Raw genomic sequence first — 23566 nt, forward strand, 5'->3', positions numbered from 1 at the left:
GGCTGAGAACTCCATGGATCCTACCTCTGCCCAGGTTTCAAGAGGTCTTCTTGAGTTCTGGCTGAGCCCAAGCACTTCCTGTTCTGACCGCAGGCTCCACAGGCTCCTCGTTTGATGTCTCTGTCACTGCTGTTACTTTGCTGTGCTGCAGTGTCCTTATTTGTCCCCATTATTAGCTGTCAGCTCTGTAAGGGCAGGACACTGTGTAACACCTGTAGCCAGCATAGGCCATGGCACACAGTGGGGACTTGGAAAATGTTTGAGTAAGTGAATGAATGAGTGTCCCACTGCCCAAATCCCTCCTCAGAGCTCAGCACCCCACACACTGAGCCCATGAGAAACAGCCCCACCTTTCCTCCACAGACAGCTTATCCCCCCACACACAGGGTCAGCCAGGACAACTCTGCCCCCAGCAGGAGGCCACACTTGCAGCCCTCCCATCCCGCAGCCACAGTGGCCAACGAGGCCCCCATCAGGCATTGTGGCTCTGCGTGGCAAAGGCACATGCAACCCAGGACTCCGAGCCTCTCACCTGGACTCCAGCAAAAACCTCACTGAGCCTCCTTGTCCGTCTTCCCTCCCCCACCCGCCACTGTAAAATTTCTTTCACTGGAATATTTCCTTCATGTCTAACTGCTTAACAACTTGGTTGTCCATCAATTAAATCTAGATGTTCAAAATGGCATCTGAGGGTCCTTATCATTCCCTTCTTCTCCCACCTGACCTCTCCCACCCCCCAGCTCAGCCCCCTGCACTGATTCCACCATCAGCCTTTGCCTAAAGTGCATGCCCCATTTGAATGCTTGCCCTCCAAGGCCTGGCTTGAAACTGGCCATTGGACCCTCTGCAAAGCTCCAGACCCACCAAGATGCTCAGTAAACAGTGGTCCCCTTCTCTCCCTCCTCTCCAAGAAGCCTCTTTCAATAAACCTCACCCCATCCCCATCTGCTTATTCTATTGTATTCATTTTCAGCCAGTATTCAGACACTTTTATCAGTGGTCACTTGCTAATAGGTGGTTTTAAATCTGTTCTCTTCCCAAGCAGTGCCTGTATGCTAAGAGCTCAAGAAAGCACCTCATTGCATATTTCTTGTACATCACTCTGCCAGGACCAGGTCTTGGATGGGCTTGCCACTAGGAGTTCTACATGGGCACTGGGGTTCAGCTGGAGGGCACTTGGTAAGGATGGGCAAGAGGTCTAACTGTACCATTGCCGGAGTCCAACCCAACGGCCAGATCAGGAAAGAGACCTTCAGCAGAAAACCACCTGAGGCCTCTAACAACCCCTTCTGCACCACCACCCCCCGACCCCCCATGGCCTGAGAGAGACCGCCTGGTAACGTCCGGACTGCCCTCTGGTACCGGGAGCGGGTCTGAGAGGGGCCGAGGCCACAGACCATTGGGACAGAGCAGAAGCTCCTCCAAGAAGTCCTGGAGCGGGACTCCCGCCCAGCTCCGCCCCCTAGGAGTCAGGGCCCCGCCCCTGCCCCGTTGAGTCCCGGAGAAGTTGCCCTCTCCCAGCTGCCGCCGCGCGGCTCCTTTCAGCACCGCGGCGCGGACAGCTCCCGGGCGGCAGCGGAGGGGAGGAGACGCGGCGAGCGGCCGGCCGGGGAGGGCAGCAGAGGGTAGACGCAGGCGGGCGGGCGGGGCACGAAGCCCCGCGGCCCTCCCCGGGGGCGGCGCCCGCCCGGAGCCGGACGCTGCGGAGCCAGAGGACAGACGGAGACGCAGGGAGCCAGGGCGCTGGTGGCGCCAGGCAGAGGCCGCAGCCGAAAGATGCCGGTCCGCAGGGGCCGCGTCGCGCCCCAAAACACTTACCTGGACACCATCATCCGCAAGTTCGAGGGCCAGAGTGAGTGTGTGCGTCGGGTGGGGGCATGATCTGGAGCGCTGGTTCGGTGGCCGGAGTGGCCGGAACCCTTTACTAACTTCAGATAGAGCAGGGTGGGGGGTACCTGAGGCTGAACGCAAAACCCTTCCCTTTAATGCCCCCGAAACACCTTCTCCCTCAGGGAGCCCCCGCTTACCTCCAATGCCACCCTCTCTCCTACAGCACGGTGGGCAGATCGCAGTGCTCCCCTCCACCCCTGAGCTGTTTTTTTCCCCTTCCAAGCCCTGACCTCCCCTTCTATCACTGTACCGCTTCCCTCTTGAACCGCCCCCCACCCCCGCCAAATTCCTTCAGAGGTTTCCTTTTTGCCCTCTTTTTCACCTCCTAACCCTAGCCACTCTGGTCTTTCTAGGAGTTCACCCAGGCCTGGCCCCCGTCTGGTCACACCCCTTTCCCTGCCTCCAGGAAGCCTTGGGCCTCCCTCCCTCTTCACGACCCCATTCATTCCTGCGCTGGTCTTCCCACAATCCCCAGCCCTGACTCCCCTTCCCTCACTTCTCTAGTCACTCTCCTGCTTCCCCCTCCTGACCACCCCCTCATTACTCCCAGGAGTCCCCTGACCTTCCCCCATGACTCTGGCCTCCTTGGTCTTCCCACCCTCCCTAGACCTGACCTCCCCCCGCCCCCATTCTGATCACCGCTCTGCTCCCCCATCCAGATCCCCCCTGACTGCTCCCAAGAGTCCCTATGATCTTTCCCTCTCTGCTGCTTGATCCTGGTTGCCATGGGCTTCCCACCTCCCACCCCAGGTCGTAAGTTCCTGATCGCCAATGCTCAGATGGAGAACTGCGCCATCATTTACTGCAACGATGGCTTCTGTGAACTCTTCGGCTACTCCCGAGTGGAAGTGATGCAGAGACCGTGCACCTGCGACTTCCTCACAGGCCCCAACACCCCACGCAGTGCCATGTCCCGCCTGGCGCAGGCCCTGCTGGGGACCGAGGAGTGCAAGGTGGACATCCTCTACTACCGCAAGGATGGTGAGGCGCCCTCAGGCCACAGGTTCTGCAAGGCAGGCTTGGCCCCTCTCTTGTCCAGGCAGAGTGGCCATGGGAAGGGCACTGACCCAGGGGACCAAAGGGCCTGGATAAATCTTGTCTCCTCTCTGGGCCTCTGTTTCCTCATCTGTAGGGTGAAGTGATGGACACTGGATGAAATGCCTTCTGAGGTCCCTTTCAGAGGCCAGGGACCAGGCGGAGCCACCAACTGGTCCTGGCCCCATGCAGGGCCTCCCGCACCACCATCCCTCCCCCATGTCCCTGGTCTCCTGGCTGTCCACTCTGTCACTGTCAGCCCCAGCTGTCAGGCAGCTGGGATGGAAATTAACCTTTACTCATCTCCGTCTGCTCTGGGGATTAGTGGAGGAGTCACCCCCTCAAGGCCTCTGTGGCCAGGCAAGGCATGGGGCAGCTGGCTTGAAAAGAGTGCTGGGTCTGGCTCACCAAGCCCCAGCTCCTGGGGAGATAGGGTCTGGAGTTTGCCATGACCTGGAGGCTCATCCTGTTTGGGATGTTATTGCCAGCCCAAGCTTACTGCAAACAGCACAAAAGCACAGGGCAGGGGCTGAGGATGAAAAATTATGGAGCCCTTTAAGACCCTCCCCCCAGTGCTTCACTGGATCCGTGAGGGGAGGGAAGAGAGGAGTGGGAATTAGGATCCTTTGAAATCACCTGGATCAATGGCCCCCCCAGCCTGGTTCTGCATCAGAATTACCTGAAGCTTGTTTTCCAAAACACACCTTCCCTAGAGAGAGGCTGACTCAGAGGTGTGGAGTGAGGACAAAGCAGGTGTATTTGTAAAAATCTCTCTGGCAGTTTGGATGTTTTGCCAAGTTTAGGAGCCACTGGCTTAGTTAAATCCCTTCATTTCATGGATGAAGAAACCAAGGCCCAAGAATAAGAAGGGACTTGGCCAAGATTCTACTGCTTGGGTCCAAACTGGGACTGGACCCCAAATCTCTGGATTCTTCCCTCAGAGATATCTGGTCTGAATAATCCCAAGAGGGGAGAAAGGAACCCAACAGCCTCTGTGTTTGGAGGCAGGACTTTGGGGGAAGGAAGCCCCAGAAGAGGGCCCTCCCTGGGGAAGAAGGCATGAGGATCACTGGAGTGCAGGTAAAGGGCAGGCACTGGGGCTGAGGGGTGCTGACAGCCGGGTAGCAGGGGCCTCGTGTGTGTGTGTGGAGCATGAGTGTAAGTGTGAACCTGAGCATGTGTGTGTGTGTTTAAGGGCTTCCGAGTGCTTCTTGGGCAGGTCCTGGCTGTACCTCTGGCTGTCCCCTGCTGCTGCCACCCACGTGAATGGGGTAGTGATTAGGGGACTAGGAAGAACCTGGCTTAGCTTGGCAGCGCTCACAGGGTTCATGAAGTCAGAATATTTTTAAAAGCTGTGACCTCACCTCCTCACATCATTGCAGAGAGGAGGTGACAGTCAAAGGAGTGAGAAGGGTCCTAGGGGAACAGGATGGGACAGAAGGAAATGAGAGGGGACAAGTCCTTCTCTGTCCCTCCCCTTGACCCCAGAGCTCTACCTGGGCCTCAGAGGGGTGAGGACTGGCCACAGACTCCTAGTGATGTCAAATCAGGGCTCTTAGGGTCTCTTCAGCACCCTGCATGTGTCTGGGCAGGGGGTAGAGGTCAAAGCCAAGCCTTGACCCTCAGATCAGGACTCAGGTCTTCAGAACCCTGCTGGGATCCTCTAGCAATCAGAAGGGGCCCTAGAGACCTAGTCTTGGAGGTTGTCCCTGGGTGAAAATGAAAAATTACCCACATACCTGGTGCCCCATAAATCCCAGTCTGCTCCCACCCCCACCCTAAGCCCTTCCCTGTCCTATAGTCCAAGACCTTGACCACCTGGACCTGCCCAAAATTGGCCTGAAACCCAGAAAGGGGAACCTCCTGGCCTGCATTCCCCTAAGGGAAGGATGTAATGCTCAGATAACTTATGTTCCCTTTATGGTCCACTCTGACTGCATGATTGTTTTTTATCATATTCACATACATCTTACAGTCCTGCCGGAGGGTATCCTGATGGTGATTTCTTCCGTCCTCAGGATACCTCTTCTCCCCCCTCTTCCACTGACTCCAGGGAGGTGAGAAGGGAAGGGGTCCTGGACAGAATTCTAGCTGATTTATAGTCCTCTTTTCCTCTAAAGGGGTAATCCACTGACAGTTCTCCAAGTCAAAGTAGAAGGTCTATGTCCATATATCTCCACACTGTGCAGCTGTGTAAAGTTGGGCTCAAAGAGGCCAGGGCATTTGACAAAAATTACCCCATGAGACAGGGCTCAGAGACCCCTGAGAAACTGGCTCTGCCGCCATCTGCCTTCACTAGGACGAGTAAGAACCTAACAGCTGGAAGGCATGGGGATGGCCATAAGACTAGAACGAATGAAAGTCTGCAGGGAGGGATGGAGAGCACTCAGATCCCCCTCCCCGACCCGCGCCCCTACTGGGGACCTGCCAGAGGGGCCCATCCCTGCCTGCCTTGGCCAGATCCTCTCCTCTGATGACCCCACACCAGAGAGTCCCTTAATCCCCAAGCTTGGGGCTCCTCTAGTCCTCAGCTCCAGATCAGGAGGATAGGGCAAGGGCTGAGGTCTGAGGTCCCAGTGTTTCCTTTATACCCACCCATGAATGTCAGAAAGACCAAGTCGGGAGGCGGTATGGAGCAGCTGCCCTCTTAGTGGCAGATTTTGTGGCACCAGCTCCTCCCTGAGGGCTCACCACATGCTGGATGGGGGTGTGTCAAGAGATGGGGGCAATAGACAACAGGGAGGCTCACAGGGGAGGGGCGCGGACTCTAAGAAATTGAAGGAAGGGACACATCCAAGACACAGAGAAGAGCAGACAGCAGTGAGGTGTCCCAGGGGGCAGATGCGCCTGCTGCCCTTGGTCAGAGAGGTGACCGGGAGGAGTCCCTGGAACGGAGAACGAGCACAGCCTGTGGCCCCCCCGTCCAGGGAGGGGGCAAGGGCACAGGAACACTGCCACTCCTGGGCACAACCTAGGGTGCCCACACTCACCCACTTCCGGTCACCCGGACACAGTGGCTCATGAGCAAGGACAGCTTAGGGATCAGGAAAAGAATGCTCTGAACTCGTCCAAATCCTCATAGCCTCCTGTCTCCACCACCCCACAGGCAGCAAGTGTGAAGGTCAGGCATAGGCTGTCACGCACGGCCCCCTTCCAGCTCTCACTGCTCTGATGGGCTGGTCTTTGGTCCATTCCCAGCCTCAGTTTTCCAAAGACAGCATCAGTGGGTACAGACTGGGCCTTGGCAACCCCTAGCAGCATAGAGCCTGGAGGCCCTGCCCTCTGCCCAGCACTGCCCTCTCCCCGCCTGCTCCCAGGCCAGATTTCTGCAGTGCCAGAGAGAGTGAGGAGATAGTCTGGCCTTGGGGGCGGTGTCTCAGGTCACTGGCCTAGGAGGCTTCCTGGGTGGGACCCAGTACCCGCGCCTCGCCATGCCCCGGGCTGACAAGAGCACCGGGCTCTGGCCTGGGAGGCAGGCCTACAGCACTGTGAGCCCAGGAGTGGGTCACAGAGGCGAGCGGGTAGCCTCTCCTCGGGGTGGATGTCTCCCATGGGACCCAATGCAGCAGCTGGCAGATGGCTGCCTGGTGCCTGGTGCCTGGGAGTCCGGGAATCTGATCCTGGAGATACCTGCTCCCAGGGAGGAAAGTGGGAGGGAGGATGGGGGCAGCTCAGCTGCACCCCAGCACTAATGGTGTGAGGAGGCACACCAGAGGGGCAGCTGGGGGAAGCGTGATTCTAGTGGAACCCAAAGTAGTAATACTCCTGTGAGCTAGCCTCCCACCCACTCACATTTACACACATTCTTCCATTCACTCAGTTAACAACACCTGGAACAGGTGCTGGCAGCTGGCAAATGAGACAGACACAAACCTTCCTTCTGATAGTCATTTTACCTGAGGCCCCTGCCCTTAGCATCCTGACCCTTGGGCCTGACACCCACCAACACTTTGAACTGAGGGACATGGGATGACCGGGTACCATGGAGGGGGCTCACGGGGCATCCAGCCAGCCCACAGACTGGACTCTGGGGTACAGGGCAGTTTTAGCTTGTTTTGTTCCACTCACCTATGGGAGGGGGAGTGAGACCCTGGAGCAGAGAAAGAGGAAGAGTGGGGTCAATGGCTGGGTCTGGGCTTCCTGAGAGAGTGGAGGGAGTGGCTGGAGGGCCCGTCCTGCCCCCACCCTGCTATCTGTCTCCTTCTCCCTCTCCAGACCCCAGGCCACTGCCCTGCCTGCCCTGCCCCCCAACCCCAGTCCCAGCACCAGCACCTCTGCCTTGAGACCATGGGCCCCTTCCAGGCCTGGAGCAGCAGCCTGGCCTTCATTCCAGTGTCCTCTCCCCAGACAAGTCCCCTCCCCTCTCCAAACTGTTATGTACTGAGAGCCCAGGGCGCCCCGCTCCAGGGCCCCAGCCAGCCCCAGCAAGTCAGTTTCTCAGAACCCCAGGCTCGGCAGAACAGGGGTCCTTGTGTGCCCTCCAGGGATCCACTGGGTGCCACCATGGAGCTTGAGGCCTCATGTGCCAACTGGCTCAGTGCCCAGCACTTAGTATGTTCTCAACAGTGAGTTCCTTCCAGCATCAGGGGAGCAGGACATCTTTGTGAGACGGGAATATGGGAGCTGAACCGAGGGCCAGCCAGAGCTACATAGGGGTAGAATGCCCGACCTCACCTCCCCACTTAATCCACCCCCATCTGCTCGGCTTTAATTACAGCAGAAGCGAACCTCAAGGTTAAGCCCTGAGCTGAGGGCCGAGTGTGGACTTGGGCCCGATGCTACATTATCTTCTAATGAGAAGCTTAGCTGCTCTCTCCATCTCTGCCCTGTGGGTGGGGCACCTGCTGGGCAGTGTCACCAACCCTCTGCCCAATAGCTCTGGTCACTCTGCAGGCCTCCTCACCCCCCACGGCTGCTCTTAACTTGACCTTAACCCAGCTTGCTCCCTAGCTTCCCCAGGCCAGGTTCCTGCAGGAGAGGACCCCTCCAGTGACACCCCCTCCCCACGGTGTTTGCAGCCTCCAGCTTCCGCTGCCTCGTGGACGTGGTGCCCGTGAAGAATGAGGATGGGGCCGTCATCATGTTCATCCTCAACTTTGAGGACCTGGCGCAGCTCCTGGCCAAGCGAGGGAGCCGCAGCCTGTCCCAGCGCCTGCTGTCCCAGAGCTTCCTGGGCTCCGGTGAGGCGGGGAGCAGGTGGCGGGGAGGGGCGGGGAGCACCAGATAGAGCAGTGGGTCCCCCAGCCCTGGCTGCTCTGACCCCAGCCCTGGTTTCAGAGGGCTCTCATGGCAGGCCGGGCGCGCAGGGACCCGGCACGGGCAGGGTCAAGTACAGGACCATCAGCCAGATCCCGCAGTTCACACTCAACTTTGTGGAATTCAACCTGGAGAAGCACCGCTCGGGCTCCACCACGGAGATTGAGATCATCGCACCCCACAAGGTGGTAGAGCGGACCCAGAACGTCACCGAGAAGGTCACCCAGGTGCGGCCTGCAGGGCAGGGTGGATGGGGCTCTGCTGGGCCTCGAGGGTCCCTTCTCAGGCCCTGGACTGGACTCCTCCGGGGCTGGGCTAGCAGAGGGAGCCGACCTGCCCAGCCCCCTACTGTCTGGTCTGAGCTCCAGGCCTCTTGTCCTGCTGGAGTCTGATTCTTTAGACCTAAAGACCTACCCCGAGGCCACCACCCTGATGCTCAGCTCCCAGAACCAGGGGAGGGTGGGGTCAGCAGAGCCCGTGACTAGTGCCACATCCTAGGCCTGGAGGAGCTGGGAGGGGGGAACCCGCAGGTCACCATGGGGGCCCACCCAAGGCTCTGCCAGTCCCAGAGAAGGAGAAGCAGAGAGAAGAGGTGTCAGGGCCATACTGAGAAGTGGATGGGGAAGCCCCAGCCCTGCTTCTGCCCCTTGCCTTTGAGGCGACGGCCAGCGCCCATGGCAGGATCCTTCTGCAATCCAGGCAGAGGGGAGGTGGCCCTGGCATCTTCAGGTCCCGTTGCCCAGGTCCCTGGGGATCAGGCCCGAAATGCCTCCCTCCCCACCACCCCACCTTGGCCAGGCCAAGGCAAACCTCCCTGGGTCCTCTGCTCCAGCTGACCCCAGTGTCCCTCCTCCTGGGGCCTGATGCCCCAGTCCCCAGCTGACCATCCAGAGGGAGATGCAGAGGGTCGTGCCCAAGGTTCCGGTTCCCTGCCACTAGCCCGCTCTGTGACCTTGGGCAAGAGGCCTTATGCCCTTACTGGGCCCCAGGGCTCCCATCTGGAGGAATGAGTTGGACCGCACCGTCTCTGAGGACTCACCTGACATTGAGTGTGCTGGCCCCACGAAGCACTGAGGGCTGCCTAGGCCAGAGATGGGCAAGGGGCTGCAGGGCGAGGTAGGCGCCTACTCCAGCTTCCCCTGGGACTTTGCTTCATAAGCGGATGGGAGCAGCTCTTTCGCCGCCCTGCCCGTTTCCACCTGAAGCACTGTCTGTGCCGCAGCAGATGGCATAGAGACTCCTCGTGACCCAGCCCCTCACCAAGCACAGGAACCCTGGGAAAGGACCCCAGGTTGAGGGCTGGGCGCTTGGAGGTCAGGCAGGGTGGTCCAGTGGCCTGGGAGGCCCACCTAGCTGCACACCCCGGGGCCGTCAGCTTGGTGGTAGGGGCCATGGGGGCTGTTGGACTAGAGAGTTGCCCGTGAAGCCTGACAGAGCTGGCTGGGGCCCGTGGTCCCTGCCCGCACCCAACCTGTGCTGCCCCCTTCCCCCTGCCCCAGCCCCTCTTGGCTTTACTAACCCACTGCATGTGGGCCCTAAGGTGGGGAGAAGCCTGACAGAGCTCAGGCTGGCATGGCCCAGAGCACGGAAGTCACACCAGCCTCAACCAGAACTCAAAGGGTCTAGAGGGCTGTGATCCCACACCTGAGTTCCTACATCCTGAGGGCCCACTGGGAAGGGCCTCGTGCTGGCCTCAGAGGCGATGGGAGACTATGGAGGTCTGTGGTGGGGGAGATGGCACCCCTGTCTGGAAGCCCTGAGGATGTACACTTCCTCGGACCCCACCCCCCCAAATTCTGACTGCCTCCCTCCCACTCCCCGTGCTCTGCTGTTTCATCCTGGCTGGTCTTGAGCAGCCAGGGGCGGAGGTGGCCATGACAGCCAGGCTTTCAGTGCTCGTTTGGCCCCTTTTAGTTGAGCCCCCTTGTGGACTAAGTGCGGGGCATATGAGACGGACGTACGGGACAAGGGATCTGCAGCTCTAAGTCAGTGGGGGATAACTGTGTGGTCAGGGTGTTTACAAGGAGCAGGGAGAAAATTGAAAAAGATGGTTTGAGTCTGTGCAGGGTTAGAGGAAACTTCCTGGGGAGACAAAATAGGAGCCGAGGCCAAGGCTGAGCTGGAGGTCACCACAGGGTGGGGACACTGTGGCCCCTCCTAGGGCCTTGGATGGCAGATGGGGGACCAGCTGGTTGGAACCAGCCCTTGGGTGGATCTTCCTTACTGTGATCCCATCTGCTAATGGACCTGGTTTGCAAGGTCAGAACCTTACATGGTAGAATTTCTTAAACCAGGACCACCGGCAGGGCCCTATCTGGTAGTGCTAGGCAGGGGGTGGGGCGTGGTCCATGAGACACCTCTCAGGCCCCATCCTTGTCGGGGCAGTGTCTGACATGGGTTGAGTGGGGAGGAGGAATTCTCGTGTAGAGCGGCATGTGCCATTGAGATGCACCAGCTCATTTACTCACAACAGCCCCGTGCAGTTTGTTGTCCTTTGTCATCCCCTTCTGCCAGTGAGGGAACAGAGGCTCACAGAGGTTAAAAAACTTGCCCCAAGACAGACAGACAGCAATGTCCGACCTGGGATCAGCCTGGGAGGTCTGGCTTCAAAACGCATGCCTTCCCACTGCCCCAGCTGTTTGTTGTGTTGGGCAGCTGGGCAGAGCCTGGGTATGTTGGGCTGGGCCCTGGTGATCCTGTGTTGGCCATAGGCTCGGAGGCGGGGGTCAGAGGGGCAGAGCAGAAGGGCGTTCAGCTGAATGTAATGATCAAAACCCCCTCGGACGTGTGAAGTAGTCAAGGCTTCCGACACACAGGACCTGTCGAGGGCTCAGATTAGCTACTCACGCCCAAATTGGGTTCTTTCCACGGAGGCTCTGAGGGTTGGCCCCAGGGAGGGCCCTCACTGGTCCAGGCTCCACAGGGCCCTCAGGAATGAAGAGGCTATTTTGGGGGTGACTTGTTCCCATCGGGAACCTGACCACTGGAAACTTCCCAAACCCACCAGAGAGGACTGATGCCCCGACCCCCGCCCAAGCACCCTCTCAATCTGCCTGAGCCTGGCCCTCCCCTCTCCCCTCCCCCAGCCCTGTCTCCACCCACTCCAGGCTGGCCTGTTTGGGAGGGAGTTTGTGAGCTTCAAACCTGGGGTCACTGTGGGACAGAGCTGCACCCCTCCTCTGGACCCCACCTCCTCTCTGCACTTCCAGCACACCTGTCCCCTTAAGAACTTGCCCTGTCATACGTGCCACACCCCATCTTTGTCTCGTCCCCTCTCCCCGGCGCAGCCCCGATCGCCCACCCTCTCCCACATCTCCCTTCCTAGGCTTCACCCCTGCATCTCCACCCCTCCCAGACCCATCTCACCAGCAGCGGCCACCCTGCTGACCACCCCATGGTCCCCACCCCCAGGTGCTGTCCCTGGGTGCGGACGTGCTGCCGGAGTACAAGTTGCAGGCACCGCGCATCCACCGCGGGACCCTCCTGCACTACAGCCCCTTCAAGGCCGTGTGGGACTGGCTCATCCTGCTGCTGGTCATCTACACGGCCATCTTCACGCCCTACTCGGCCGCCTTCCTGCTCGGCGACCAGGACGAGCCTCAGCGCGCGGACTGTGGCTACACCTGCAGCCCGCTCACCACGGTGGACCTCATCGTGGACATCATGTTCGTCGTGGACATCGTCATCAACTTCCGCACCACCTACGTCAACACCAACGACGAGGTGGTCAGCCACCCACGCCGCATCGCCGTCCACTACTTCAAGGGCTGGTTCCTCATCGACGTGGTGGCCGCCATCCCCTTCGACCTGCTCATCTTCCGTACTGGCTCTGATGAGGTGAGCAAACCCCGTTCAGGCCAGCCGCTGTGGCCGTCCCCTGTGCCCCAGCCCTGGGTGCAGAGAGTACGTGACATTGGGCACCTTTGCCAAAGCGAGTGGTGGTGGAAAGGGGGTGGGGGCTCAGACATCTGTCATCTCCCAGCCCTGGAGAGGGAGCAGCTGAGCACCCCAGGCCTGGGTGCCCTCCCTGTGCTCCAGAATCCTGCCCCTCCTGGGACGGGCACTCCTGTGCCCCAGCCCCTCGTGCTGACTTCTAAACCACACTTACCCTGGCGTTAGAAAAGGAATCCACAGGCTGTCCCTCAGTGCAGCCCGACCCCCTCCTAAGCCCCAGCCCCTCCACTATGCCCACTCTGCTTCTCATAGCTGATGCGAGGGCATTTTCACGCTCTTCTCGTAGTTTCCACTCCCACTACGTCCTTTTGACCCACCTTCTTGGGATCAGCTTTCCACTCAAATCAGCTCTGCCTCTTGTGTTCCAGTCAAGCCCCAGTCACCCAGCCTGTCCAACACGGGGTGTCCGTCGTGACTACCTGCTCCCATGACCACCCACTCCCAGCAAATCTATCCCCAGGTCCTCCCTCCCACTTTCCACCCACACTGCCCCTGCCTGCACACTAAGTGGCCTTCTTACCCACCTCTGCCCCAGCCCCACACCTGCCAGCCTCACCCCCTGCACACAGAGGCCAGAGCGAGTTTCAAATCACTTGTCTGACCCTGTCCCTTATCTGACCCAGTCTTCAGAACTTTCAGTGGCTCCCCAGTGGCTTGGAATAAAAGCCGAGCTCTTTGTGGGCCCTGCGGCCACAGCAGCAGCCCCCGCCCACCTTCCAGGCTCACTCCTCACTCCTCCACCATCTTCTACTCTGTGCTCCCAGCTGCAGCATCACCCCCGGTTTTCCACGTGGACTGTGCCCTCTCACACCTCCATGCCTTTGCTCATGCTGCCCCCTGTGCCTGGAGTGCCCTTTACCTCTCCCTCCTGTCTGCCTGGAGACCCAGCCTCCTCTCTCAAGACTCAGCTCCTGTGTCACCTCCTCTAGGAAGCCTTCCCTGCCCTGCCGCTGCAGACATGACCTCCCCTTCCTCTGTGCTCCCCATAGACTTTCGTGCGAGCAAACATAAGGCTATTTTGAACTCTACACTGAGAGCTCCTAAGGCCCTGCACTGTGCCCCACTGCCAAGAGCCTGGCCCAAAGCAGGCTCTCCGTAAGTGTTTGTTGAATGACTATGTGACCATATTCGCAAGTGAATAAACGTGGTCTTAAGCACAGCCTTTCAAGGGCTGACCCCCAACTCTGTGGCCCCCTCCCTACCTCTCCAGACCACAACCCTGATCGGGCTGCTGAAGACGGCTCGGCTGCTGCGGCTGGTGCGTGTGGCTCGCAAGCTGGACCGCTACTCTGAGTACGGGGCGGCCGTGCTCTTCCTGCTCATGTGCACCTTTGCGCTCATCGCACACTGGCTGGCCTGCATCTGGTATGCCATCGGCAACGTGGAGCGGCCCTACCTGGAGCCCAAGATCGGCTGGCTGGACAGCCTGGGCGCGCAGCTCGGCAAGCGCTACAACGGCAGCGACCCAGCCTCGGGCCCCTCGGTGCAGGACAAGTATGTCACGGCCCTGTACTTCACCTTCAGCAGCCTCACCAGCGTGGGCTTCGGCAACGTCTCACCCAACACCAACTCTGAAAAGGTCTTCTCCATCTGCGTCATGCTCATCGGCTGTGAGTGTCCTGGGCCTTACCCATAGAATCCCAGTTTCAGTTTTGTAATGAGATATAACAGAGTGGGTATGATAGGCAAAGCCTAAGTTTGCAGCACAATGATCTTTTGCATATGTGTACACCAACTATACACAGAATTTAACACCCATGTAGCCCTCGCTGTATACCAGGGATCAGGACAAGCTACATCATTTTCAGGGCCCGGTGCAGAATGAAAATGTGGAGCCCTTTGTTAAAAAAAAAATTAATAAGAATTTCAAGACGGTGACAGCAGAGCACTAAACCAAGCCCAGGGCCCTTCTTAGCACAGGTCCACGCCCATGAAGTATTTAGAGATGTTAAAGCCCAGAAAAACAAAAACAAGGGAAAAATGGGTGAAAACAAGAGACCAAGAGTTTTCCCTTTATTATATTTTTACAACTTGAAAGAGAAAACAAATCTGAACTAAAAAAATTCATTGCCCTAGTTTCTTCTTCTCAGGAGTTTGGCCTCTGGGCCCAGGAAGCTGCCAAGAGGGAGGGCAGAGGGAGGAGGGCAGGAAGCCCAGGGGTCTTTGTCCCCCATATGCCCTGGCGCCGTCCTGGGCACTTGTGACTTTGCCCTGGACAGAGGGGTCCCTGGCTGGGGGATTCCAGGGAGAGGGAGGGAGTCCTGGAGCAGGCCCTGAGGTGTTGTGGCCTGGTGCGGATGCTCAGGAGCTCACCCCCCACCCCATCCCCCGGCCCCGTATCCCCCGCTCCCTGCCCCAGCCCTCATGTATGCCAGCATCTTCGGCAACGTGTCGGCCATCATCCAGCGCCTGTACTCGGGCACGGCGCGCTACCACACGCAGATGCTACGAGTCAAGGAGTTCATCCGCTTCCACCAGATCCCCAACCCGCTGCGGCAGCGCCTCGAGGAGTACTTCCAGCACGCCTGGTCCTACACCAACGGCATCGACATGAATGCGGTGAGCCCCCGCCGCTCTGCCTGGGGCGGGGCGGGCGACCTAGCCCAAGTCCCAGCTCTGGCTAACTCCCCGAGCGAGGCCAAGGTCCCGCGGGCGCAGGGCGTCCCCAGAGCCCTCCCCACCCGTTCCCCCAGCCCCACCCCCGCCCCGGCCGCGCCCCGCTGGACGCGCCCGCCCGTCTCGCAGGTGCTGAAGGGCTTCCCCGAGTGCCTGCAGGCCGACATTTGCCTGCACCTGCACCGCGCGCTGCTGCAGCACTGCCCGGCCTTCCACGGCGCCAGCAAGGGCTGCCTGCGCGCGCTCGCCGTCAAGTTCAAGACGGCGCACGCGCCGCCCGGGGACACTCTGGTGCACCTCGGCGACGTGCTCTCCACGCTCTACTTCATCTCCCGCGGCTCCATCGAGATCCTGCGCGACGACGTAGTGGTGGCCATCCTCGGTGCGTCTGGCGGGGAGGGCTAGGCCGGTGTGTGGGGTGTCCTGCCTGGACCAGGCCATTCCCAATGATGACGGTGGCCCCTTCTGCTGACCTGCCATGTGCAGAGCGTGTGCCACGGGGGAGCTTTACACCCAGCTCACTCAAGCCTTAAAACTACCCTCTGCCACAGGCCCCATTTTCCTGATGGGGAAGTTGATGCTCAGAGACGTCTGGTGGGTGGACAAGCAGGGATTCCAGGGCTACGGGGCTGACTCGGAAGTCCAGGCAGCTTCTGACCTTCTCCCACCCTTGGGAAGCTCAGGGTGAGAGGGCAAGGGTTTGCCTCGGATGGAGGGGGGTCCCCAGTCTCGGTGCAGCTGCAGGGACAGCTGGACACTTTGGAGGAAGGATACGAGCATTGGACAGGGGACAGACTTGGGGCACACACAGCCCCTACCACTTACGTTGGGCAGGTCACTGCAGCTGTCTCAGATGATTCTCATCTTCCTTGCCTTCCCGCTGACTTCAGCCCACCCCAAGTCCCTGCCCAGGCCGCCAGCCTCACCCTCCCCTGCTCGCCATGGCCGGGCTCTACTCCAACCCCTCTACCCAGTCCTCTCCCTCTGGCCTGCCCTCGGCTGGTGTTCACCAGGTGTGGTGCCCACTCTCTTCTCCCATTACATCCTCACCTGGGCCAGCTCCTTGCTCCCGTGATCTCAACCTCACCTATGCCACAAGGACCCCCAGAACTGTGTCCCGGCCCCAATCTCTCCTTAGACTGGACTACTCCATGTGTTCTTGGGCATGGCCACCCTTATATTCCATAGGCAGACCAAACAGCATATCTCAATCTGAAATCATCTGCCCTCAAAGGCAGCTCCGTCGGCATTCCCATCACTGTGAACCTTCCGTTGCCTGGGCCAGAGACCTGGGAGTCAACCAAGGAAGCACCCTCCTCCTTTCTGCCCCACCGCCACCATCCAGGCAGCCACGGAGCCCTGTCTGTTCCCCTCATTAATCTCTCTCTGTCCCATACCTGTCTACTTGTCCCTGCCTGGGTCCACCCCGTATTGTGTCCTTCCTGGGCAGGTGTCAGGAGCTCCTTTCCCGTGGCCCTGAATCTGGTCTACTGCCATACTCCATCTTCCACCTCCTGCCGGTGACCTGAAATTCACATCTGGCATACTCCTCTTTTGCTCAGAATCCTTCCATGGGTCCCATGACCCATGGGACAAATGTAAACCCCTGTGCATGGCATGCACAGCCCTCCCCGTTCTGGCCACCTTAAGCCCTGCCAGCCTCCCCCCTAGTAGTTCACGCTCCAGCCATACAAACTAGTTAGTTCTCTAAACCCGCCCATCTGTCACACCTCTGTGCCTTTGCATGTGCTGCCACTCTGCTCAGAGCACCTATCTCGCACCCCTGCCTGGCAGACCCCAGTCATCCTTCAATGCTGAGCTCAAGCACGGGCTCCTCTATGAGCCCTTCCCTCAGTCTCAGCCAAGCTTAGAAGTGCCATCCATGTGGGAGAGACAATAATTATTATTAATAATTAAGAAGCCAGTCCAATTTAAGTTTTATTTAGAGACATGAACTCCTCTCATTTTGTCCTGAGTGGAAATGGACATTAGGTCATAATCCTTCATCTACTGGAAAACCATCACTTTATAATGTTGCCCAGATTTCCAGCTTCTTGGGTTTCATATGTGACCCTGGAGGGTCCCTTCCTTCTCCAAGTCTCAGTCCCCTCCTCTGTAAATGACCTTTTATCCGGTTCTCTTGGGGCACATGTCTTGGCCTTTGTCCATCATTGTGCAAGTAATTAGCACCTCTTGTGTGGTATGGCCAGGCTGGGGGGCTGGACTTTTCTGTGGGGGGTGGCCATCCAAGTAATCATGGTCCCTGGCACCCTGGCCCTGGGCTTTCTGCCCCCATCCCTGACTGTGCCGCACGGACCACATGCTGCTTCCTCCACCCCGTTGCCTTTTTCCAGTCCTCCTAGAGTCTCACAACACAGCCCCCACTTCACTTGCTCTGTAAGCCCCCCTCTTCCCTGCTCCCAACCACTCCTGGTGGAACGAGCCTCTCCCTCCCCCGTAGCCCCATTGCTCTTGGCTCTTCCCTGTTCTAAGGCTCTAGAGATCATTCTGTAATCTGCCTCTCTGGGATTTGGGGGGCTCCTTGTGCATGGGACAGCATCTTATTCATGTTTACATCCCGTGGCTAGCACAGTATCTGGCACCAGGAGGGCCCAATACCCTCACCACGTGCCCATGTATCCAGCCCATGTCCACCCTGTGACATCCGTCCCTCCCAGTGCCTTGCATCCACCTGTCTGGTGCATCTTGCTATTCGAGCCACTTCGTCAAGCATCACATCTGCTTCTCTGGACAGCCCAGGGGGTAGACAAGGCAGATATGGTTATAACCATTTTAGAGATGAGGACACTGGGGTCCAGAGAGAGGAAGTGACTTCCCCAGGCTTCCTCTGCTGAGGCCATGCTGGTCACTTGGCCCCACAAAGGGAGCGGGAACACAAAGAGAGAGAAGCCTCAGGCCCTTCCCTGGGGAGCTGGGTACTCCTGACCCTGGGTGCCGTCCTCTCTGCAGCACCGCAGTGGCCCGGAGAAGAAGAGATTGAGCAGGGAGACTCTAGGGTCCCTACTGCCCACTGTCCCGTGGGTGGGGGCGGTAGGGGCAGTTCCAAAGAAAGTGGAAAACAGGAGGGGGGAGTCTAATAGAGTCCCAAGGGGCCTGGAGATAGCAAGGGGACCCACATGCTGGGGTGGGAGGGGTCTCTGCAGCACCCCTCAGCCAGCACATCCAACCTTGTTCCCAGGCCCCAGCCCAGAAGGATCCCTGAAGTGGGGTGAGGTCATGGTTAAGAGGTCCTCAGGGAGGCTCCTCAGAGAGAGCTTGGAGCCAGGCCCTAGAAAGACCCCGCCCCTCTGGCTGGCAGGAAAGAATGACATCTTTGGGGAGCCCGTTAGCCTCCATGCCCGGCCGGGCAAGTCCAGTGCAGACGTACGGGCCCTGACCTACTGTGACCTGCACAAGATCCAGCGGGCAGACCTGCTGGAGGTGCTGGACATGTACCCCGCCTTCGCAGACAGCTTCTGGAGTAAGCTGGAAGTCACCTTCAACCTGCGGGATGTGAGTCTGGGCTGGATAGGCTGGGTGGGGGGTGGCCCTCGGCCAGCTGGTAATGGGCAATGGCCAGTCAGCCGGCTGAGAGCTTGGCCTGTCTGGCCTAAAGGGACCCATCTGGCCACTTCCCTTCCTTTCAACCCCTTCCTGCATCCTTTGCCGTAATTTCTTCTGTGCCTACCATGGCCAACATAATGCTAAGTATGAAGGTAGCTACCAATTATCGAGCACCAACTATGTGGTAAGCGCTGGGCTCCTTTTACATGATCTCATTTAGTCTTCTTGCAAGTGGTGTTATTATCCCCATTTTCCGGATGAGGAAACTGAGGGTCATAGCAGACAAACGACCAAAGCCACACAGCCATACAGTAAGCCATATAATCAATGGCGCAGCCAAAATGGGACTCAAGTTTGTGCATCTCCATAGCCCCGGCTTTTCCCACCACATCCTACCAAGCTGCAAGGGGCGGGGGGGCGGCGGGGGCGGCAGTGCCTGCCATCCAAGAACTCACGGTGCCGGGTCCCAGGTGTATAAACAGTAATAGAGCAGTCTCTCAAGTTTATCACTCGGTGGAGGAGATTATAATAACTCAGGAAAAAGAAAGAGCTGCACAGTTAAATAACTAAGAAAGTCTCAAGGGTGTGCGGGGAGACCAAATATTTGTGGAGCTCAGGGTTGCCAAGGCGTGGGGCAGCCAGTACGGAGTGGAAGTGCCCGGAAGGGTCTGTATGGAGGAGCGGGTCTGGAACCAGCTAGTGGGAAGGCGGGGGCAGGCACACCCAGCAGGGGCAGCAGCAGCTGAGGCCCCGATGCTGAGCTCCCCACCCCCGGTGTCAGGAGGAGGGGTCCTGCTGGCCCAGCCCCACACCCAGCTTCTGGAGGTGGTGCTGAGGCAGGTTTACATGCTCTGGACAGCCCTCCCCACCCTGTGCCCTCTGCTGTCCTCCCCTTTCCCGGTCTGCCCCCTTCCCACCTGGTCTGTCTAGGGGACATCTTGTAAAGACCCTGCCTTGGGGGAGGCCCAGCAGCCAGGAGCCATCAGGTGGCCCAAGTGCTCAGTGGCTGGACTCCAGGGCAAGAGGGGTGTGGTCCCCATGGCCTGGGACATCTGCATCCCCTGGGTACCCCCAAGTCTCATGGTGCCAGGAAGGTGGGCTGCCAGGGGCGCTGCTGAGGGCACCCGCTGAATGGACTGGGACTTCCGGACCCCGTCTCCTCAGAGGAAATCGCCCCATTGGCCCACGCTGAAGGCGGGGACACCAGGGCGTTGGGGAGAAAGGGAGGAGAACAGTCCCCCTGTCTCCCTCGACCCCAACCTTGCTGCTCAAGGCGGCCTCTCGCGAGACTCTGTGGGGGTCTGCACGTCTCCAAGCCCCTGTTCATCTCCTACCCACACACACAGGAGAGGAGCTGCTGGGAGCACAGTCAGGGAGCCCAGCCACCTGTCACCACTTTCTCACCTAGTGGCCACAGAGGGAGGGGGAGGGGAGGGCAAAGAGGCCCTGTCCTGGCTTTGGTCCCTGTTACTTGATGCTCTCGTTCTCCACAAGGCAGGCGGGGGTCTCCAGTCATCACCCCAACAGGCCCCAGGCAGCCAGGACCACCAAGGCTTCTTCCTCAGTGACAACCAGTCAGGTGGGCAAGGCCAGCCCCCACCAGTGTCTGCCCTCCCCAGCCCGAAGCCCCTGCCCAGCCTCCTGCCCCTTCTCAGGTCCTCCCCAACCTGCCTCCCCTGCGAGAGGCCTCCCCAGTCCCTCAGTGAGTGGAGAGGGGCTCCCTCCCTAGGCTCAGTGCCGGAGGCCCTTGTACCCTTCCTCCCCCTGTGTCCTCAGAGCCTGAGTGAGGGCTGCCCTCAGGGGTAGATACCGGCCAGCCCCCTGGGGCTCCACATCAAGGCACCAAGGGCCCTGCTGGGCGGCAGCTCCCTGGACAGTGAGGCCAGGGCTGGACGTTCCCACCCAGCCAGCCACCCAACCCCGCCAGGCTGGGGCCCCAGCCCCCCTCCCAGGGCTACAGCCTTCTGGGTCCCAGAAGCCAGACCTCTGTGGGGGCAGGACCTCGTACTTCAGGGCACCCAGGTAAGGAGATCCACTCCTCCCATCCTGTGTTCCCATGGCAGGTAGGGGGAGGGGCCGGGCTCTGCTCAAGAAGGTCAGGCCTGTGGAACCGGCTGAAACGAAGCTCAAGTTTCCCTTTCCCCCTCCCCCTCCCCCGTGCAGGTGCAGCCCCTTCCCTGAGCATCTCAGATGCGTCTGGCCTCTGGCCTGAGTTGCTGCAGCAAGTGCCCCCCAGGCCAAGTCAGAGCCCCCCAAACCCTCAGGGAGACCCAGACTGCTGGCCTCGGGAGCTAGGCTCCAGGCTAGAGCAGCTCCAGGCCCAGATGAACAGGTGAGTGACCTGTGGGCCACGGATGGGGGCAGCCACAGAGGGCAGGCCCAGTGGCAGGCTAGGCACGGGTGCCCCCTCCTGGTGCCTCAGGGACATCGCTGGGTGCCCCATGGGTTTGAGAATGGCCAGCCCCATTTAGCTGCAGACCTCCCCATCCCTGTCGCTAAGTGCAATTCCTTGGATGGCTTGTCCCAGCAAACCCTGAAGCATGCCAAGGAGGACTTCTGGGGAGAGGGGCATAACCTCATGCAGAAACAAATTCCGAGGGCCCTTGGAAAGAGGGTGTGGCCTGTGGATGGCAGGGCTGTGGTGGCAGAGTGAGGGCTTAGGGGCACTATAGTCCTGGGTTCAAATTCTGGCTCTGCAACTTACCAGCAATACTGTGGACAAGTTACTTAACCACTCTGAGCCTCAGTTTGCCCTTTTGTGAAATGGGGATAACCAGAATACCCACGTCAAGCTTCATTATGAGGCCAGAGTATCTCTTTGACAAGCACCCTCTGGGAAACAGTGTTAAGGAGAGCTAAGCCTTAGGCTGGCTTCTTGTAGCCACGGGGGTGACTTCCCTGGTCACCAAGGCAGTGCATGCATGTTTGGGTTACCTTCACCTTTCCTAAGGTGTACCAAAACATCTACTTAAGTTCTTTCCATAGTACCATTCCGTCAAATAAAGTAATTTGGTTACCCACCCCCCCGCCAAAAAAAACTTCATTATGAGGACTAAATGGTGTATGCACCGTGCCTGATCACTGTTGTTATCAGAGTCAGGGATGTGCTGAGGGGAATTTGGGCAGGGGCCGTGGATTATAGCAGGGAAATAGCAGGGACAGCATGCAGGCTACAAAATCGAGAGCTGCCCTCAGGACCTAAACTGCTTTTGCCAGCCCCAGCCCTGACCCTGACTCTGACTATGGGGTTCTGCCTGGCAGGCTGGAATCACGCGTGTCCTCAGACCTCAGCCGCATCCTGCAGCTCCTTCAGCAGCCCCCGCCCCAGGACCACACTGGCTACATTCTGGGAGCCCCTGCCTCCAACGACCTGGCCTTGTCTCCTGCAACCGCAGCGACTCAGAGTCCAGGAACGAGACTACCCCAGGGCGATCTGCCCGCTGCACAGGTAAGCAGCTGAGGGGATCCCCAGGGGCTTGCCTGGAGGCAGCTGCATGTCTTCCCCCACCCTTAACTTGGTCTCAATGGGCGTCCAGCCCAGGGCCTTTGTGGTCCGAGAGCAGCTATGACTTTTGCTGTCCTCCTTTATGGTCTGAGTCATGACAGGCAGCCTGGACAGGTGGTGACACAGCCCGGATTGTGACCAGGGACTCCACATCTGGGGCGAGGGCAGCAGGACACACCTCCTGCCAGTTCCCATCGCTGAAGTCAGGGTGGCCTGGGGAGGCTCCCCATACCGCATGCCTCCCTCTTTCTTGCCCCTCCCAGGCCCCCAGTTACGGTGACCTGGACGAATGGAGGCCGAAGCTCGGGAACTCCTCCTCCAGGATGCTGGCCCCAGCCACAGAAATGGACAAAACTGCAACACTGTCCTCGGAAAAGAAGCAGCCTGAGGGGCTCCTGTCACCCCTGGCCTCACCTCTGCATCCCCTGGAGGTACAGGGACTTGTCTGTGGTCCTCGCTTTCCCTCCCTCCCTGAACACCTCAGCTCTGTCCCCAAATAGCTGGAGTTCCAGAGACATGGCTCAGATCCTGGATTTGTGAGGAGCTAGAGCCACTGTACCCCAAGATAAGAGATACCAGGAAGGAACTGAAGGTGGGTGAGGTGACAGTTAAGGATTTGGGGGAGGCAGACAGCCTGTAAACCGAAAACCATTTACCTAGAGTAGCTACAAACTGCCAATCCAGGTGACCCAAGATGGCTTGGGCGAAGAGGCTCAGGACTTCTCCCAGCCTCCCCCAGGTCTCTATTTAGACAGCAGGCCTGGTGGAGGGTGGGTGAGCCTCAGGTGTAGAGGTAGCTTATGGGACAGAGGGCTCAGTGAAGAACAGAGACCTTTCTGATCTTCTGTGTGAGAGCCTTGCTCTGTGCCAAGTACGATCACCTCCCAGCTCAGAACTCTCCCCCACCACCCAGCCAGCCCCCAAGGTTGGTCAAGACCTCCCGCCAAGAGCCTGTGAACCAGCTGGAGATGAAAGTGTCCTCTGTAGTGGACACATCAGGGCACAGAACTCCAGCCCTCAGCCACTCTACCCCCGACGGTTCTGTGATGACCTTTGGGACCCTAGTGGACAGTGGAGTGTCTCAGAGCTAATAAAGTCTGCACACTTCATGTTGGGCTGGGTGTGTAACTTACCTAGGGTCATCAGGTCCTTGATTGTGCTGTAACTGACAGCTGTGACCTTCTCCAAGTCCCTCTCCCAAGGAGCTGTGTGTTGGGGACCTGAAGGTGGATCCACCAGGTTCAGGAGTCCCCGGAGCAGGGGGCTTTTAGCCAGGCTGGGGTGAAGGGAAGCAGAGAGGCGCTGGCTTGGTGGCCATAGGGAATCATGACAACAGCGCTTCCATAGCGCTCACCCTGTGTTGGGGGACACCGTGCTGACTGCCCTGCAGATATTAGTTCAGATACTAGTTCATCAACTCTTTACAACAACTATATGGGGTCAGTATTATTATCCCCATTTTAAAATGAGGGATCAGAAGCAGAGAGACACTAAGAAATTTACCCAAGCAAGAGGGGAACTTCTGGGGTGCTGGTACTCTTCTATTTCCTGATCTAAGTGCTGATTGCATGAATGTGTTTCAGGTTGTAAAAATATGTGCACTTCTATGTGTAAACTATACTTTGATTTTAAAAAAAAAGAATATTTCCCAAAAACATATCAAAAGGAGGACATAATTTCAACCCAGATGGTCTGGTTTGAGAACATGTGCAGTCAACTACTCCACTGAAATGGGCTGTTGTCCAA

At 58.7% G+C, this 23566-nt stretch overlaps 1 protein-coding gene across 3 annotated transcripts; it reads left to right on the forward strand.

Moving 5' to 3' along the window:
* The first annotated feature begins 1776 nt into the window (after positions 1–1776).
* Positions 1777–22320, forward strand: KCNH6 (potassium voltage-gated channel subfamily H member 6). 3 transcript variants are annotated; one of them, XM_061175266.1, is made up of 14 exons: positions 1777–1852; positions 2641–2871; positions 7944–8105; positions 8203–8408; positions 11593–12018; positions 13346–13745; positions 14495–14694; positions 14881–15133; positions 18071–18264; positions 19810–19907; positions 20243–20337; positions 20479–20647; positions 21577–21763; positions 22084–22320. In XM_061175266.1, exons 1-14 carry the CDS (start codon positions 1777–1779, stop codon positions 22318–22320), a joined length of 2934 nt encoding a protein of 977 aa, XP_061031249.1. The 3 variants fall into 3 exon arrangements, with proteins under 3 accessions (XP_061031249.1, XP_061031251.1, XP_061031250.1); XM_061175268.1 differs by lacking the exon at positions 20243–20337 and having other exon boundaries at positions 13346–13500; positions 13660–13745; positions 19810–19894; XM_061175267.1 differs by lacking the exon at positions 20243–20337 and having other exon boundaries at positions 19810–19894.
* The last annotated feature ends 1246 nt before the right edge of the window (positions 22321–23566 follow it).

This window comes from Eubalaena glacialis, chromosome 19, assembly GCF_028564815.1.
Source record: "Eubalaena glacialis isolate mEubGla1 chromosome 19, mEubGla1.1.hap2.+ XY, whole genome shotgun sequence".
Taxonomy (NCBI): domain Eukaryota; kingdom Metazoa; phylum Chordata; class Mammalia; order Artiodactyla; family Balaenidae; genus Eubalaena; species Eubalaena glacialis.

What these genes read in the sequence shown, in the direction of transcription:
- KCNH6 (XM_061175266.1), top strand. Translation starts at nt 1,777, where the DNA reads ATGCCGGTCCGCAGGGGCCGCGTCGCGCCCCAAAACACTTACCTGGAC. An exon ending in CCAGAGCTTCCTGGGCTCCG is followed by an intron (nt 8,106 to 8,202) that starts GTGAGGCGGGGA and finishes CCCTGGTTTCAG; the next exon opens with AGGGCTCTCATGGCAGGCCG. An exon ending in TCGTACTTCAGGGCACCCAG is followed by an intron (nt 20,338 to 20,478) that starts GTAAGGAGATCC and finishes TCCCCCGTGCAG; the next exon opens with GTGCAGCCCCTTCCCTGAGC.